This window comes from Dreissena polymorpha, chromosome 5, assembly GCF_020536995.1.
Source record: "Dreissena polymorpha isolate Duluth1 chromosome 5, UMN_Dpol_1.0, whole genome shotgun sequence".
NCBI classification, from domain to species: Eukaryota; Metazoa; Mollusca; class Bivalvia; order Myida; family Dreissenidae; genus Dreissena; species Dreissena polymorpha.
The window spans coordinates 57,599,555-57,617,572 of NC_068359.1; the positions used below are offsets into that span (position 1 = coordinate 57,599,555).

At 32.9% G+C, this 18,018-nt stretch overlaps 1 protein-coding gene and 2 long non-coding RNA genes across 3 annotated transcripts in view; all 3 read right to left on the minus strand.

Moving 5' to 3' along the window:
- Positions 1–2,362, minus strand: part of LOC127831246 (uncharacterized) — a 49,978-nt gene extending 47,616 nt beyond the window's left edge. The window contains exon 1 of the mRNA XM_052356228.1: positions 1,004–2,362. Within this exon, the coding sequence (XP_052212188.1) occupies positions 1,004–2,362 (1,359 nt within the window). The remainder of the gene's footprint in view (positions 1–1,003) is intronic.
- Positions 2,363–4,626: 2,264 nt separating this feature from the next.
- On the minus strand, positions 4,627–6,191 carry LOC127831940 (uncharacterized). Its single transcript, XR_008026574.1, has 3 exons — positions 6,139–6,191; positions 5,644–5,749; positions 4,627–5,033 (listed from the first exon to the last, which is right to left on the minus strand). It is a non-coding gene; the product is annotated as an uncharacterized LOC127831940 (long non-coding RNA).
- A 610-nt stretch (positions 6,192–6,801) lies between these two features.
- On the minus strand, positions 6,802–7,922 carry LOC127880638 (uncharacterized). The gene is made up of 3 exons (XR_008049677.1): positions 7,735–7,922; positions 7,290–7,448; positions 6,802–6,962 (listed from the first exon to the last, which is right to left on the minus strand). It is a non-coding gene; the product is annotated as an uncharacterized LOC127880638 (long non-coding RNA).
- Positions 7,923–18,018: the final 10,096 nt, after the last annotated feature.

Sequence of the window (18,018 nt, forward strand, 5' to 3'; positions counted from 1 at the left end):
TTTAACTTTTTCATTGTTAAAGCATAAGCTTAAATCGTGTAAATGAATTTTTTAAAGTAATTTACCGGTTCTATATGAATAGGACCTTCTTGAAACATTTAAGTACATTTATTATTTTACATATACACATTGTGTGTATTTATTGTTAAGTATTGATTCGTGATATACACTATCAGCATCATTTACTTTTTTTTCTTCACTGTAAAGATTGAAGTCTTAAATTTGGCTTAATCTGTTCTGCAAAAAATAATAGTTTTATTAAAAATAAGATTTGTTGATTAATTGAATTTTCACATCTTTTTAGGAAAGTCTATCCTCGAATATTTTAAATATCTTAAATATATTTGATTAGGTTGATTTATTTATCATTTATGTTTGATGAAAATTTATATATTCTATGTTGACTTAATGCAAATGTTAGTAAGGAGAGTGCGTATGGGTGAAAATGTGTGAGAATGGTACGGGAGTTTCGTGATTTATGATTATAAATTAACATTTGATTGTAACGATATACCATGTAGTATAAGTTACCTAATAAAGGTCTGTTCTGTTCTTAAATGTGCTTATTTGCTTATTTTACTTTAAAAAAAATCAAATATACCTTAAAAAGAACTTATTTATAAATAATTGACTTTTGACATATTAAAAGAAAGTGTCAATCAAAAAGATTGGGTGGGAATAGAAAAAAGAGGGTCAATCTGGTGACCAGAAACAAGATTGTTTTTTTCGGCCTTATGGGAAACAGCTTCTGTAATAAAAATTCCTTGTCTATAAAAATGTTTGTAAAATTTAAACATTCTATGTAATTTGAATAAAGAATTCAGAACTATTAAGCATAACAATGTTACCATATTGCTTAACGTCCAATTTCATAATAAAACTTAATTTGGTTCTGAGAAATCCATTTGTGCAGTTCTTTCGTGTTAATCTTCTTTGCCGGATTTTTGGGACAGTGCTTCATTGAAGCAATTTGTCTTCCACACACATGCTGAAATGGCCTCACTTTTCTCAGGTCTTTAATAATTGCCTTTTCATCTTCAGCAGATGACAACACTTTGTGCTTTTGAGCACGATGAACAACTTGTGTTTGTTCATCAAAGTTGTCACAGATTGTCTTCATACCATAAAATGCACAACTTCGTTTCCGCACTGAAGACTCGGACTTGTTAGAACACATCGCTTTCAGATGACCTTTTGTCAATCTAACCAGGTGTTCCATTTCTAAATCAGCTGGACTGTTTGTATCAAGTTTCCCCCCAGTATTAACAAACATTCCATACAAACTAGAATATGCCTGACTCTCACTTAACAAAGCAAATTGCTGACACAATAAACGAAGAATTTCAAGAGCATACTTCGATATGGTGTTATGTCCTTTTAAGATGACCATAAGTATTTTCAGGACTGCCAGTAATCTATCTCTGTCTGGGTATTTTACCACATCATTCAATTCCATGAAAAGAACACCTAGTTGTAGAACAAGGTTCGCATAGTCAGATGCTTTGTCACAGTATCCATGGTCCAAGTCACTATCAAGTTTACAAGCATCGAGAATTTTTTCTGTAACTGGTTGAACTACTTCCAATAGCCAAGAGGAGACTGAGTCATCATCATTCGGCAGATGAATATCAGGAACAGTATTGTAGTCATTAATGCCAAATTGCTCACATGCTGCCTCAATTATGTACGATTTAATAAAAGATACTGCCAGCTCTTTGCAATGATTATAATGGTTTTTGACGTCATTACCATCAGCATCTGTTCGAAGCAGACGAATCTTTTGTGCATGGAGTGTGAAGGGCTCTGTGTTTGTTGTATTATAAAGTTGTTGATAAAACAAAGTGAGAACAGACATCTGTAAATGGAAAAGCTCAAATGTAATTGGTGTCAAATGGTGAAATCTCTCCATTTCAGTAAGTGCTGCTGCTCTTAAGCGCTTAGCTCCTGAAAATCTTTCTCGAGTGAGTTGGTCTCTACCAATGTGCACCTCCATTGCTTCAACATTTGCCTGGTTGCAAACAGATATTACAAGATTTTCATAGGAGTCTAGTATTTCTACCACATCTGAATATTTCTGTTCATTTTTCGACATCACTGGGAGAGGAATGACTTGATTTTTTCTTCTAAACTCTGGAAATTCAGCAAACTCGCCTAGAATTGGTTTGTTTGCCGTTTCTTTTGCGAACTTCATCCAGGGGAAGAACTCTGTCATTACTCGGGAAATCAGCTGGGAGATATTCTTCTTCAGTATTTGAATATCCTTTTCTTCTAAGAAGAATACTGACACAGGCTGTGCTCGCAGGTCACATCTTGGTGTATGGTGGGAAAGGTTACTAAAACTTAGGTTTTGTATGATAGCCATTGACCCAAACCAATGCTCCATATGAGCTGCATTCCTCTTGATTTACGTTCATGGGTTAAACCTACATGAAAGTTAATGTTGTCCCCAACAATTCTGAATTTCTTTCCACTGGCAATGGCATCAATTAGTTCATTATTAAAGTGTCCCGATATCTGATCCATGGTATACAACATGCCTGAATGGCTTAGAGTGACACCCAAAGGTTGAAGTCTGTCACACACCTACAATGATCAAACATTTTTGTCTATGATTCATTTGAAGTTTTTTATTTTTATTTTAATATTACCTTGAATAAATCAACTAAAATGGGTTGGAAAAGCTAAACCAAACACATTTAAGTAATACTCTTATATTTCCATTTAACTGAAAGGCATTCTATTAAGTGAAAATAAAAAAATATGGATACATTATATACAAATGTAGTCATTGAATAATTCATATTTATGCCCCCCTTCAAAGAAGGGGGCGTATGTTGTTTTGCACATGTCGGTCCGTCGGTCCGTCCGTCTACCAGATGGTTTCCGGATGATAACTCAGACACTAAGGCCTAGGATCATGTAACTTCATAGGTACATTTATCATGACTGGCAGATGACCCCTATTGATTTTGAGGTAAATAGGTCAAAGGTCAAGGTCACAGTTACTAGAAATAGTAAAATGGTTTCCGGATGATAAGAACGCTTACGCCTATGATCATGAAACTTCATAGGTACATTGATTATGATTCGCAGATGAACCCTATTGATTTTCAGGTCACTAGGTCAATGGTCAAGGTCACAGTGACTCGAAACAGAAAAATGGTTTACGGATGATAACTCAAGAACGCTTACGCCTATGATCATGAAACTTCATAGGTACATTGATCATGATTTGCAGATGACCCCTATTGATTTGCAGGTCACTAGGTCAATGGTCAAGGTCACAGTGACTCCAAACAGAAAACATTCCATTGGTTCTTCTTTACAATTTGGTCAAAAGATGATTGTCATTAAATGTAAAGTAATATTAAAACAAGATTGAAGCAACAACTTTCAGCTTTAACTAATTCAGTGTGTTTGGTTTTTGAAGCTCTATGATACTTTAAGGATAAATAACAAATAAACATAACCAAAGTATAAACAAAAAACAACAAACTAACATTCACAAGGTACATTTTTTTTATTTCTTATTTATGACATCTGCTGTGTAGAAGAGCATTTATCTTTTATAATGTTGACTTTAAAATTTCTATTGTTTGGAGATACCTGACTGACTCATGAAATCGACAGGAACATTTTTTTGGCTTCTATATAAGGCTTAAAATGATTTATTAGTGAAGAATTACAAACCCTGAGAATCCTGCTGGGAAATCACTTTTGACATCAAATTTAACACATGTTTACCTAAGGTATATTAATGAAATTGAAGTTCTAATTACATATAGAACTACAAAAACAATTCAAATGGACAAGACATAAGAATAACAAATTTGCAAGATTTGCAGATTTGCAAACTTATTCCTGATTGTGTTAAGGGTAGAATTAAAACAAGAGGGCCATAATGGCCCTATATCGCTCACAGGTAGCCAATATTTGTTAATGGCATAGTGACCTAGTTTTTTACCCCTGTTGACCCGTCTTTGAACTTGACCTACAACTTTTCCAAACAAAAATCCTGACAAAGTGTCTGGATATATAAGCAGAACAAAACATCAAATGGGAGTTAAGAGAAGAAGGACATTCATCGATCCTATGAGCTCATCTGAGCTCAGTTGAGCTAAAACATCAAGGACCTTAAGTGCCTGGGACAGCGCTATTAAATAGATGTTCCAAAAGATTTATTAAATTTCCAAACAAAACATGTGTCATGAACAGTAACAGGAACATAAACATTCAAATGCCCAATTTCACAAACTTGAGGTTAAAAAAATATAACACGATTTATTACTGGTTTTTTATCAAATTGCAAGAAACTATATATTGCAAAGTTCTAGTTAAGAAAGATTTTGTTGAAATAACTGGTATGTTTTTATCTGTATGTGTATTTAGATATTGTGAAATATTTAAAACATATAAAGATATATTCAAAATGCATACATTGAATATTTTATGAAACAAACATTCATTCACAGCTGAGTTGGGCAACTCTTTAATGATAGTTTCTCTTGAGTTACTCATACAATGATTAAATATAAATTGCACACTTAACAATATTGCATTCTATACACAAGGTGTTAATCTCATATTTTGTGCTATTGGGCTTTAACATAACATTTGAAACACAGTTGAAACAAATTGTACTTTTTGGCTTGTTTGTTCATTAGCTAAAGTCATTGCGATCATCTTTTGAACTAACGACAACTCCTGGTATCGTGTTTTCATCAACATTCCAAACACAGTAGATATGACCGGTATAAGGCTCTGAACAGATTTTGTATTCCCTATCTTAGAAGTTGGTAGAGACACAGCCAAGAGAACATCAGCTAGCAATGGCTGTTGCTCTAATAATTCATCAATGAGTTCATGCCATTTAAATTCAGCCAGGTCACAGAAATCCTTTTGGGCCAAAACACTGTCCTTGTTGCAGCATTCTTTTGCTGCATATTCAATTTCATTTAAAAGTTCAACAATGATACTTCCTCTCAATGGAGAAGACAATATATGCCCTGCTACTTCTCTTGGAGAGCTGGAACCTGATTGAAGCAAAAAAAGTAAAATAATAAAAAAATCAATAAAACAAATACATGATAATATTGCTTGATAAATCAGTTTTTTTTTCTTTTAAAGAAATGCAATATAATTATATTTTAGCAAACATAAATGTATGTTTATATATCATAGACTTCTTAAAAAGTGTTTTATACATTATTAGTAGTCATTTCAAAAAATTAATTTGTTCAAATTGAATAAAAATTAGTCATATATTTTACAATAACAAAATATCTTATTGATAGCTGTTTTAGATTTTTTATTTTATAAAATCACCCACCCCTTTGCTACATTTATCATCTCCCACTGTTTCTGTTGTGTTACCAAAATTACTGCAGTTTAGTTTAAACAATATTTATTTTGAAAACATATACATATACCATGTACATATATAATACAATATCATACATATTTGTTAAGGATTGAAGAGATAGCTTAGCTAATTTAAAACTTCACTCCCCAGATGCAGTTTCCACTGCAGTGCTGGAACACTGGAAATGTAAAAACACGGCTCTATACTCCCAGGGGATGGTGGGTGCAGTAGATACAAATGACTGGTGCATAATGCAATTAAACATTAATAATAATACTCACTTATTTTTTGTATGATCTCCTGTATCTCAGACTCTTTTAGCTCAGAGTAGGTCCTTAAACGTCTTAGTGCGGCCGTATTTACTGTTTCAGCACACACATTTGTTGTCTGAAATGACCATTATCAGTTTTTGATTTGGGGTTGAACATTGTTGTTTGAGGCAACATGCAATACTCTAGTTTTATTATGTAAATTTGACTAGCAATTGAACGACAAAAGATACCATATAAACCATTTAGTATTAATAAAATTCTGTGTGAACTATATCATGTGTATCGGTAACACAATTTAGATTTATCAAAAACTACTTCAACTATTCATGTCCATACAATAACACTGAAAAGAAATCTGGCGCATCAGTATGTTGCACTAACTTTAGGTCATCATATAACAGTTTAAAAACAGATCAAATCACATTGTCAAATAAACTTACATTTACATACTAGTGAGAAGTTGATTATCAGTAGCTTGTACATAAAATATTGTATTTAACTTACCCCCTGCAGATTTTTCCGTGGTTAAAAAAAAACCAGTCTTGTTTGTTAGACCTGAAACATTTAATATTCCTTTACTTAAAACTATAAATATATCTCTGTTCTACCAAGCAAGTCATTTAAACATTCTGACAATATATTATTCATATTTTAAACATTTAAAGAAGTTGGTTCACAGATTTGTGAAATTTACACTATTAAATTAGTTGTGGTTGTCATATAATTTAGAATTTATGATTCAGAGCCCTTCTATCAATAAATTAACATTATTGGTATTGGAAAGAAATACCAAAAACCAAGTGAAGTTAGAAAATATGAATCAAATTTATAAAGATATTGGATACAAATTTCAAAGTCTGGTACAATTATTTTTAATAGTGCAATTTTCACAATTATGAGAATGAGCTTCTGATAAAATATGGTAATGGTAATTAAAGACTATTAATCAAACAAGGCAGTATAAAGTTATAATATAAGCAGCTTTCAGTTAAAACAGAAATAAAAATTTAACGGGTTCAAAAACAGCCTTTAAACAATGCATTTTTGAGAAAATAATTGGGTGAACAATGACTTCACCACTTGGGTGGGTAACTGATTTCCTAGCTGTATATTGTTTTAGACAATATCATCAAATTAACTTTCAGAATTAAATTTTACTTGCCTTTGCTTATTACTAAAAGACAAATCAGTCTGGGTTCCCACATTGTTTCCTTTTGTCTCTGACAGCGGCGTAAAATCCACAAAGTCTTCATTAACAGAAGTACACATGGTGCTGTTACATGTACCAGAAAGATTTAACCGCCAGGCTGCCATCTTGCAGGACTTCCCTATATAAAGCAAATGAGATGAGTACACAGTAATTAAGTCTGCAATGAAACAAAGACCATACCTACTATAACTACATCAAATAATAACCTTTAACAATAACTGCTTTACTGCACAAATGAACCACAGTGAACAGATACTGGGGCCTGGCCTAGTCATTAAAGACATATGTACAGCTTATGACATATAGTAATGACAGTTTTCTAAATTCAATTTAATAAGCATGATTCATATGACATTATATCATACATAAATTAAAAATTGAGTGCCATGCCAGCAAAATAAGGAAAATATACTAATGTTATCACTGTTTAAGAAACATTATTTACCTGTTCTGTTTTTTTCCACCAAACATGTTGTTCATTGCAATTGCGCAGTTGTTCCAGAAACTGTTTTCTGACTCGCCATCTTTTCGTAATGTCTGACTGTATTCTCTCAGAAAGGATGTCTCATTAAGGGACCATTTGTTGTGTCTGGTTTTTTCCATCCTAGATCAGCGATGAAACATGAAAATTTTAGTGTGTAATGGCAAAGCTGAAAAAATGATTGATGGGCTTTTGCTTAAATAGTTTAAAATAAATAAACAACAAGACAGTGTTCTAATAAGCAAGCCTATGTTAAAAGATAGTATATTTACCAAATGATGGTACTTAATAAGTCATATTTTGTGTGTTCAACAAATTTTACAATTGGTTGAAGAGATTTCACAATTATAAAAATACAATTGAATTATTATAGAAAAGAAAGTAGTACTAGAAAGTGAAAAATAATCACCAGTTCAATCCTTTTATGTTCATGTGTAGGTGTTTGTCCTGTGGGAGTTGACACTGCCCTCTTGCTTCCTCGTTTCGGAGGGGTACTCGAGTCTTTGGGGGCACAGGAACTGTATATGTGATCTGGGCCAGACCTACTCCCGATCACTTGAAACCCAGACACTCTCTCCCCTTTTATATAAGTATGATCCATCTGAAATATGATTTATGAATTAATAAAATAACTTTGTCTTGAAAACCATGAACCATTTTTAATGGAGTTTAGAAAAGATTTTTAGAAGCATTTTTGTTAATCTGGGAAAAGCAGGTCTGAAATTCGACTGTGGTTAAACTGGAAAAAGGCCTGAATACATAAAGATGCAATGTTAATCAAAGATAACCACGCCGCAATGCATTTATATTTGTCACACTACTCAAACATACGTCAGAAATACAGTATGTTACAAATTTACTCAGACATCCGAAATAACACTATCTGTGTACTTGTCCGAAACATACTCAGGTTATGGAACATTAATTAACTCTTATATGCGGAAGAACTCGAAAAAAAGGAAGAACGTTTACAGAATGAAATATATGCATCTCGATTGAAAAATGAATGAGAGCCCGACGAACCACTTTTTAAAAATATTTGGTAAACTTACTATTATCATCGCGTCGGCCATTATTTCGCTCATGCCAGACTTCTATTTGTTTACAATAGAAGCTGGGCACCAGACCAAGGCTGTTGTGGCAGCCTTGACAATTTCAGTGTTTCGATATTCGGACAAAGCACACAGCAGGGCAAGATCTAGTCGTGGAGCACAGTTGCCAAATTAGAGGAATAAACATTTCATTGACTTCAGAGCTGAAAAGCTTGCGATGCTTCTTGCGGACTCGTCTTATAGCGCTGGTACTTATAATGACTTCTTCCACATATTGCTTTAGCAGTCCTGTAGATGTCATTGCTGAAAACATTTGTGCAGCCTTTTTGTTAGAAATGTTTGTTCTATCAAGAGCAGCAGTTACTTGAGGAGTCATAATTATAGCACTGCCTCTTGCTGTGTTTGACTTGGAAGCTTTGGGTATGGATTGACTAGCTTTATTTAGGTTCAACATTTTCCCTCTTTTATTAAAATCGGATTTGACAAAGCACACATGCACTGTGTACGTAACAACAAGGGGAATGTAGCTGTTAAAAAGTATGTCTCACAATAGGAAAGGTTAAATAAACATTACCTGGAATTAAATTGTTCCATATCTATGCATATCATTGAGGTTAGATAAATATGTTTCACAAACAGTGTTATAATTTATGCTTTATACTGAAATTCACATTATTTGTTGAATAAGTTGTTAAACAAGTATTGTGTTGAAAAGTAAACTTTCTTTACTGCAGCGAGAATTTCCAATCGGTTCACCATATGTACATACAAGATACTATGCTAAAGAAAAAACATTGACTAAAATCACAAATGTGTAGGTAACATGACCCAAAAAGTAAATACATGCATTTACATAAATACTTACGTTGTAAGATATGATTTTGGTCAGACAATCGAAAAAAAAGAACGAAACGGGTAATTTTGATATTTATAACCTGTTGAGCAAGATCTAAATATTAATTTAATTAAGAAATATTTTGGCTACTGAGTTTTTATATGACACATCATCAAAAGGTGGGTTGCTGGAAAAGAAATACACACACAAAATTACATTATGGATGGGACCACCCTAGTACACATACATATAACACACAATTTAGTCAACCGTGGTCAATGACATACAGGCATATACCTTTATAATGTTTAGCAAGATAAATTTAGAATTAATAATAAAAGGAATTTGCAACTCTAAAGACATGCATATTGAAAATAAACAGCTATTTTTAACATCCATACATATTTATAACACTGTTGACATGACGTACTAATTTAAGGTAGGTATTATCTGCATATTGTAGAGTAGTTTCTTTTCCAAATGAAACTGAATGTTCTTAGAATGTATACAGCGACAGTAATACATGGAGAGAAACTATTCATACTACAATTCAGTTCTCAATTTAGCTGCCTAAAAAATAAATGTTGCAATATTTAAAATTGTTTGTGCGTTGTCAGTTTGAAAGAATTCGATAAATGTTAACATATTTTTTTGATTCCAATAATATCTATGTATATACTGTTTTGTAAGACTATTAAAAGCTGGATATTCGAGTAGAATAGAAATGGAACTCGCAAATATTCGCGAACGTTACAGTGTTTTCATTTTCTGTTATAGTAAGGTGTATATTCAGACTTGTGCCATCGCCCTGCTTCGACTTCAAGTCTATGAGCAGATCCTCTTAATACCGAAAGCTCAAATCTAAAATACGAAATATTTACAGCCGTGATAAAGCTAAAATCTAAAATTTCCGTAAATGCAATAGTTTTTACCCATTGTCGTTTGTTTTAACTCGGTTAACCAACTCTGAACTTATATTTCAGGTATTCGTTGTTTTTCGATAGATATGATACAACTAAGGTCTCCTACTCGCTGAAAATACCATGCCTCACCGAAACCTAGAGTATTTATTATATGTTTAACAGATTTTACCCAAAAATTGTTTTCGGGATAAAGTTCAAGATCACTTAATAACATATAAACAATTTTAATATATTTAACATCATCAGATTGTAATATGTTTAACAAATATTTGAAAAGATGAACGATCCGTTTATTTTTTAGGGGTTTACGCCCAAGTTTCCCGTAAATTTAATTATTTTGTGTTTGAGATCGGACACCAAGCACCTGTTTACAATAACGTAGGTGTATTTTTTCAATTTGGATGCTATTGTTTAATCCCCAAACTGCACAGCCTTAACTTAAAATTGGTTCAATAAGCTTATCGAATAATTCGAGACTATGGCTAACTGAGATATTTGTAAATTTACCAAATTTGATTTTTTACCTAAAAATTGCTTTTTAGGGCCTGCCTGAAAGCGCATCATATGTTGCTGAAAAAGATCCACCCTTTTGAATACTACTCCAAAATATGTAAATTTATTTACAATTTCTAGCTTATTTCCTTGATATATAACTTTCAAATTTCTTCTATTCTTTCCCCCTTTTCTAAACAATCATTATCTATGTTTTATTTATATTTAAACAGAGTTTCCATTTCGAACAATACTCATCTAACAAATCTAATCCATCTTGTAAACCAGCTTTTGATTCTGCGAAAAGAACAATGTCGTCAGCATACAACAATATAAATAATCTTAACATGCTTATATCAACGCCTTCAGTGTTGTTTAGAATACAGCGGTCCTCGATATCGTTAAGTTATTTTGAAAATAAAAAGGGCGATACTGATTACTCTTGCGCTACCCCTAAAAAAGAATTAAAAGATTTACTGATTTCGTTATTATATTATATTTTTAATTCAACCACATTATACATTGATCTTACTATATTCAAACGTTTACCTCTTATGCCTAGTTTTATTAGTTTGTACCATATAATATATTTCACAACAAAATCAAATGCCTTTGTATAATCAATAAAGGCCGTATAAAGTTGTTTATTTTGATTCAAGATATGAGATGTTATACCTTGCAAGACGAACATTTTATTAACTGTTCCCATGCTTTTCCGATATCTGGCTTGGGCTTCTTTGTAAACATGTTATTTTTCCCCCGCCCGACACTTAATCGATTGTTAATACTTTTACTAAATAATTGTCCTATAAAGCTTAACGATGTAATTCCTCTGTAATTGGCCGTGTCGTCTAAACCGCCTTTCTTATGTATAGGGACATTTAACCCTTCGCCCCATGCCTCTGGAAAATAACTTGAGTTGAACATTTTAATAAAAAGTAAAAACAAAACCTCCAAACAATAAATTTCGGAAACACCATGTTTTCAAAACTCATTTAATAAAAAATCCGGACATGCTGACTAACCAGTGTTAAAACACATGCAATATCTTTATAATTTCATCACAAGTAATCTCAATATTTAACTATTCAAATAATTCGTGTAATTCATCATTCAAATACCGCTCATTAAAATAAACTTCTGTCTTCGTCTTGTTTGTAGAAGTGTGAATTTGGATTATTTATTGGGTTAAAATATCTTACAAAGTCATCTGTATGCAATGTGCTTAATTTAATTAGCTTCACAGATCCTATTAACATATTCCAATATCTCTTTGAATCTGAATATATATTTTGTTCTAGATTTTTTTCTGTTCAGTAACATATTGATATTTATTTTTTCTAGCAAGGCATTTGTATAAACTACGTGTACTGGTCATGAGAATTCTTTTTTCGTCAGACCTGTCATTTTTTATATATGTTCAATAGTTAGAACTCCGTTTTTGCTGATTGACACTCGTCACTGAACCATTGCTTATTTTGAACATGATGATATTTTTCCTTTTTGGCGTTTTTTTGTATATAGCTTTCTTAAAAAATGGTAAACATACTTAATGATTTTTTATAAAAATCGCTTTTAGTTTTTATCCCATGTTTTTGTATGTAGATTGCATAAGCATATTTTTAAAACAGTTGTATCAATTTCATCATAAGTATTCTCATTTGTGTACGTATTTATACAGAACTGTACTACACAATGTACGATATTAAATTAGGATAAAATACCTCAAACTGATCAACACATACGAATAAAGAATGTAAACACATAAAAGGATCGATAACACTACACCCTTTTCTGGTTACACAAGTGAATTTTCCAATTGAACTATCTACACCTACTCTACCATTCAACACTTTTAACCCAGTCATTTTGCAAAGCTCAAGTAAAAAATTACCATGCTCGTTTAAGAGTTTATCTTGACTTAATCTTGGTAAACAACTATCTGCGATATAATCTTCTTGCAATACATTAAATCGTTGTAAATCATTATTTTCAACATAATCGGCTTAAACGCCAATTCTTGAATTCAAATCTCCGCAAACTATAAATCTGCAGTTATTATTATACGTATATTCAAATTGTATCATATCGTTTAAATCTTGATCAAATAAACTTCATTAATAAACAGTTCCCTACTGCTTCCATGTGGCACATTGTATATTTTTTACATATAAAACATATTTAAAATTATTATCTTACAATTACTGTCTTCATAATGGAGATCAGTTGATTATATAATAGCATGAACATTATTTATAAAAAAAATGTCAAAAGTACCTTAATTCTAAAAAAATGTTTAAATGTTGCAGAAATTATGCGTATGTACCGATAGCACAATAAAGACTTTTCATACATTTGCATTTACGTATAAAGATCAGATACCTGTATCTAAAACTAAATTTATTTAAGCACTAAATTATAGAATTACTTATTAACGCGATGGGGAAATAAATTTATTAGACCTTTTATACCATCTATCTACATTTGTCAAATGTTTAGGTTAAACATAAATTTTAGATTTACAGAGTTAATATAATGCAACTCTCAACCGCTCACCATGAAATGCAGAAACACATTATCTTGTTTTAACATTATGTGAAATATAATTGACTATTATTCAGTTCAGAGTTTAGTATTATAACACTTGTATTTTCTTAAGTCTTATAAAATGGTATATAGTTATCTAATCTAAGAAGTAACAAGGGCTGTTTGTAAAACATGCATGCCCCCCCATATGGGCTGTCCGTTGTACTGGCAGCCATTGTGTGAATACGACTTTTGTCACTGTGACCTTGACCTTTGACCTAGTGACCTGAAAATCAATAGGGGTCATCTGCAAGTCATGATCAATGTACCTATGAAGTGTCATGATCCTAGGCAAAAGCGTTCTTGAGTTATCATCCGAAAATCATTTTACTATTTCGGGTCACCGTGACCTTGACCTTTGACCTTGTGACCTCAAAATCAATAGGGGTCATCTGCGAGTCATGATCAATCTACCTATGAAGTTTCATGATTCTAGGCATATGCGTTCTTGAGTTATCATCCGAAAATCATTTTACTATTTCGGGTCACCGTGACCTTGACCTTGACCTTTGACCTAGTGACCTGAAAACTCTTCTTCGAAGGGGGGCATAAATATCAAAGGACGCCATTATGCAAGGTCTCATCATTCCAGGGGTAACTGCACACTCAGACTCAAACTTTTGTGTATGGCAATTGTTGGTCGAAACAGATATACACAATGTAGTCTACATTTGAAGAGCATGTGCCGGTTAAAAGTCCACAAGATTTGTACGAATATGTAAGTGAATGTGTTTATTATCCTGCTTGGTTAAATTGTGTTTATTTAGCTGAACGTTTCAGAAATGCGTACAAATGTTTTTGAAACGTGCTTATGGTATCGTATTGAAAAGGGCTTGATGACTCTACCAAAGACGCCAACACACACACTATTGACCTGCGATTGCCGGAAACCATTCAGTTGAAGCTGAAGCAACGTGGACCAACTTATTCGTCGACGTCACAGGAATAGCAATCACCGACATATTCCATCTCGGTAGCTCAGTCGGCGAAATTGCGTACACGAAGGTCATAGGGTTCGTCTTCGATAGATACGGGCCTTATATTTTCCTTTATTCGCTACTGGCGTACGGAATCGCCGTCTCCCTTATTTCCACAATTATGAACGTAGTCGACGCACAACACTTTAGTCGGTTCAATGACGAAATTGAGATTGCGAAGTTCGAAAACCTGGTCGTTCTCACTGATATTTTGGGGGGAAGATTTGCATCTTACTTTTGTATATATCAACTCCAATTTATATTTTTAGTTTTCACGGGCATGCGTTTAAGGTAGAGAAAAGAAATAAATCAGATAACACAAAATCGTTTCTTTGACAAAGGAACTGAAGACACAAATAACAATAGAAGTAAAAAAATGTATTTTCTATAGGATCTATTCAATCCAAACCGTTTCGAGACAGAGAAGAAGTGGACACAAGAAAGTAATGTTATGGAAAAGCAACGTTTTCTACTGAAACTATCAAAACAACACTTTCCAGATATCCTTTAACCTTAAGTAACAAAATGTGGCGTATTAGTAATTTCGTTTATATGATAACCATTCGAAACAGAGAATTTATAAGATTGCATTTATCTTTTTCAAATCTGAAAACTACAATAACAACACTTTCGGACCAAAATAGACCTTCGTGTTACATTATTTTCTTTTTTGAAATCATTTAAACGATTGGAGACTGTGCGGAGACTTGAGAAGCAACAATAATTAATTTTAAAATCGGAAAACAAAGAGTGAGTTAAGCTGAGAACTGAGGTGTGGTTTCTTTTTTTATAAAACGAACTCAACATGTATTACGACATCCATTATCCGTTAATAAAGTGCATTCTACTTTGCAAACACCTTTCCAGTCAGTCGTATATTGGCTTCGCTGTTCATTCATTTTACTATAAATATAGACTGAAGTATTTGGTCTCAAAATAACACCACTACGATGCAAGAATGATACGGTAAAATATTAACTTGTACATATGTTTACATATTTGCTTCCCGTGTAGATATTCAAAGCACAATCTTTAGTGGAAATACATGTCATTAAAATGTACTCGGGTATCAAATGTTCAAATTATCTTCATTTTAGACTATGACATTCTCTATTGATATGAATATGTATCGCGCGCTCCTGACTTGTCATACAAAATATAGAGAAGTACATCAATCGTGCACGTGTTAATTACTCAAACGAGTTCTGGAAAACTGACGACGCTTTTTGATCCACTCTTTGAATAAACCACCTTAAAACTACCAAATGACTTTTTTTCAAAATATTCGCAGCAATTAACTATATGAGTTTAAAAAGAACGCATTGTACTATGAATATTCATTAAATATTGCTTATTACACAACATTCTTTTGGAAGTAAAAATAAACAAATCAAAACCATATTGTGTCGAACCATATCGCCGTGCGTGTGGCACAGCCATGCGTGTGCCAGTTAAACGTCTTCTGTATGCTAAGTACGGCATCATTAGTCCACTTTTACTCATAGTTCAACACTTTGTGATCACATTGTTTCATGGTCAATGTCTTGGTCATCTGGTCTAAGAAGACGGTGCAACTCATTCCATCTGCTGCTGTGACAAAATGGCCTACCCTTTTACTCCTCTTGTACTTCAGCTCCAACCTTATGTTATTCTTTACGGAATTGCAAAGTCTAATGTGGTTTTTGCTTACTACTGGTTATGATATTTTGCAGCAACCGGGTTAGTTTCGTTCTTTGTAATTTGATGTCCTTTTGGATAAAAATTTCACAGATACATTATAGAAGGCAATTGTCCGTCTATTTAGTACGGAGAGTGAGGAATTGAGTTAGTAAATTTACCATCGCATTATTAAATATATAAACAATGAAAACCAAAGTGAAACAAAACTGACAAGTAAGGTTGAAGTGAAAGTCAATAAATAGACTTTGTTTTTACTCACCCAACTCGTACATTCTTGGTAATGCTATAATGATTGCATGGGAAACAATTAACTTATTAAAACAATAAACTTGCTTTGACCTTGTTCCACTTAAAGGCAAACCGGTTCTTTATGCTACTGATCGATTACATTTCTAGACATGTAGCGTAATGCATGGTCTATTCAACACTAATGCAGAGTCATCTTGCTAAAGTATCGACATCAATATTTAAATCTTTTGATTAATTGTTTAAGTAAACTCTTAATTGAAACAAAAAAAGCTTTGATTCTGAAAATAAAAATGTATTATTCACATAACTTTTTGTAAATAGATTATTGATTTAAACAGATAATTGGATATACAATAATACAAACTCATGTTGTTTGTGTATTGACTTTAATAATTTGATCTATTGGTGAAATGGTTATGTAAATGTTTCATTTAAGCATTGACCCATATTTTTATTGTATACACATATTGTTTATTAAATATTTATTTTAATAACATCAATATACCATTTATTGTAAATATTAACATCAAATGTTTATAAAGCATATATGTATCAATAATTAGTTTGACATATATTACATATAGTGTTTATACATTGATCCGATTTCATATCAACATATCATGATATCCACGAGGACCGTACATTTGTTGTGGGATGTTAGGGTTGTTGTTGGGGGGGGGGATTATTCCGCCGCGACATAGGTTTGCTGTAGGTACACAATTATGGGCAACCATTTTATTTAAAAGAGGACTGCGCTATCATGTGCAGGCGATTTAGCTCAGGTATAAAATTCAATAACATCATATAATAAGTATTACTATAAACAGAATTAAATTGAAATTAACTTTATCAAATACTTTCTGATTAACCCATTTATGGCTAGAGCGTTTAGAAAAGGGCATTGGCAAACAGCGTAGACCCAGATGAGACGCCGCATGATACGGCATATCATTAGCGTCTCCGCTGTTTGCTTAAAGGAATTTCTGTAAGAAATATTCTAAATATAGAAATAAATATACTAGACATCCCTAATTTTGGAAATAAATTGATCCGATTTAGTTGGATGGGAGAGTCCACTATACATAAATAGGTTAATTATTGTGTGTTTGACTTGCACGTGCAGTACGCCGGAAACTTGAACATCTCGAACTAGTGCTTTCCTTATGTGACGTTCCACACGTACAGCCACTGCGTGAAACCTTCGAGTCTGCACGAGTTGCCGTTTTGGGAACACGTTCCACCGCCGCAGAAATATAACCAGTCAATTAGACTTTATCTACTATATTTAATAATACTGGCTTAAATACATAGATCTTAATTTTGCCTTTAACGTCCCAAGGCGGTAACCATTCTTGGGGTGAGCACTGTTTCATGTATTTGAGCCGTGTTCTGAGAAAACTGGACATAATGCATGTGCGTTAAGTGTCGTCCCAGATTAGCCTGTGCAGTCTGCACAGGCTAATTAGGGACGCCACTTTCCGCTTTTATGCCATTTTTCGTAGCAATTAAATTTAGGCGGAAAGCGTCGTCCCTGATTAGCCTGTGCGAAGTGCACAGGCTTATCTGGGATGACACTTTACACACATGCATTATGCCCAGTTTTCTCAGAACAAGACTCATTTTATTTGGCAACTGAGAAGAGTAATAAAGAAACGCAAGATTTATGTTCTCTGCTGATGGGATTAAGTTTATAAATAGTTGTATTGTAATGGTACTTAAATGATGTTAAACGATGTCGCCATTAGAATTTTAAACACAAACTTCTTGGCGAATTTAATGCGTATATTCTAAACAATATATATCATGGTCAAAATGAACATCAACGCAAAAGGTCAACGACCTTTTTTAATATGAAATCCGAACGCTTAACTTTTATGTATAGAATCCGCAGTGAAAATA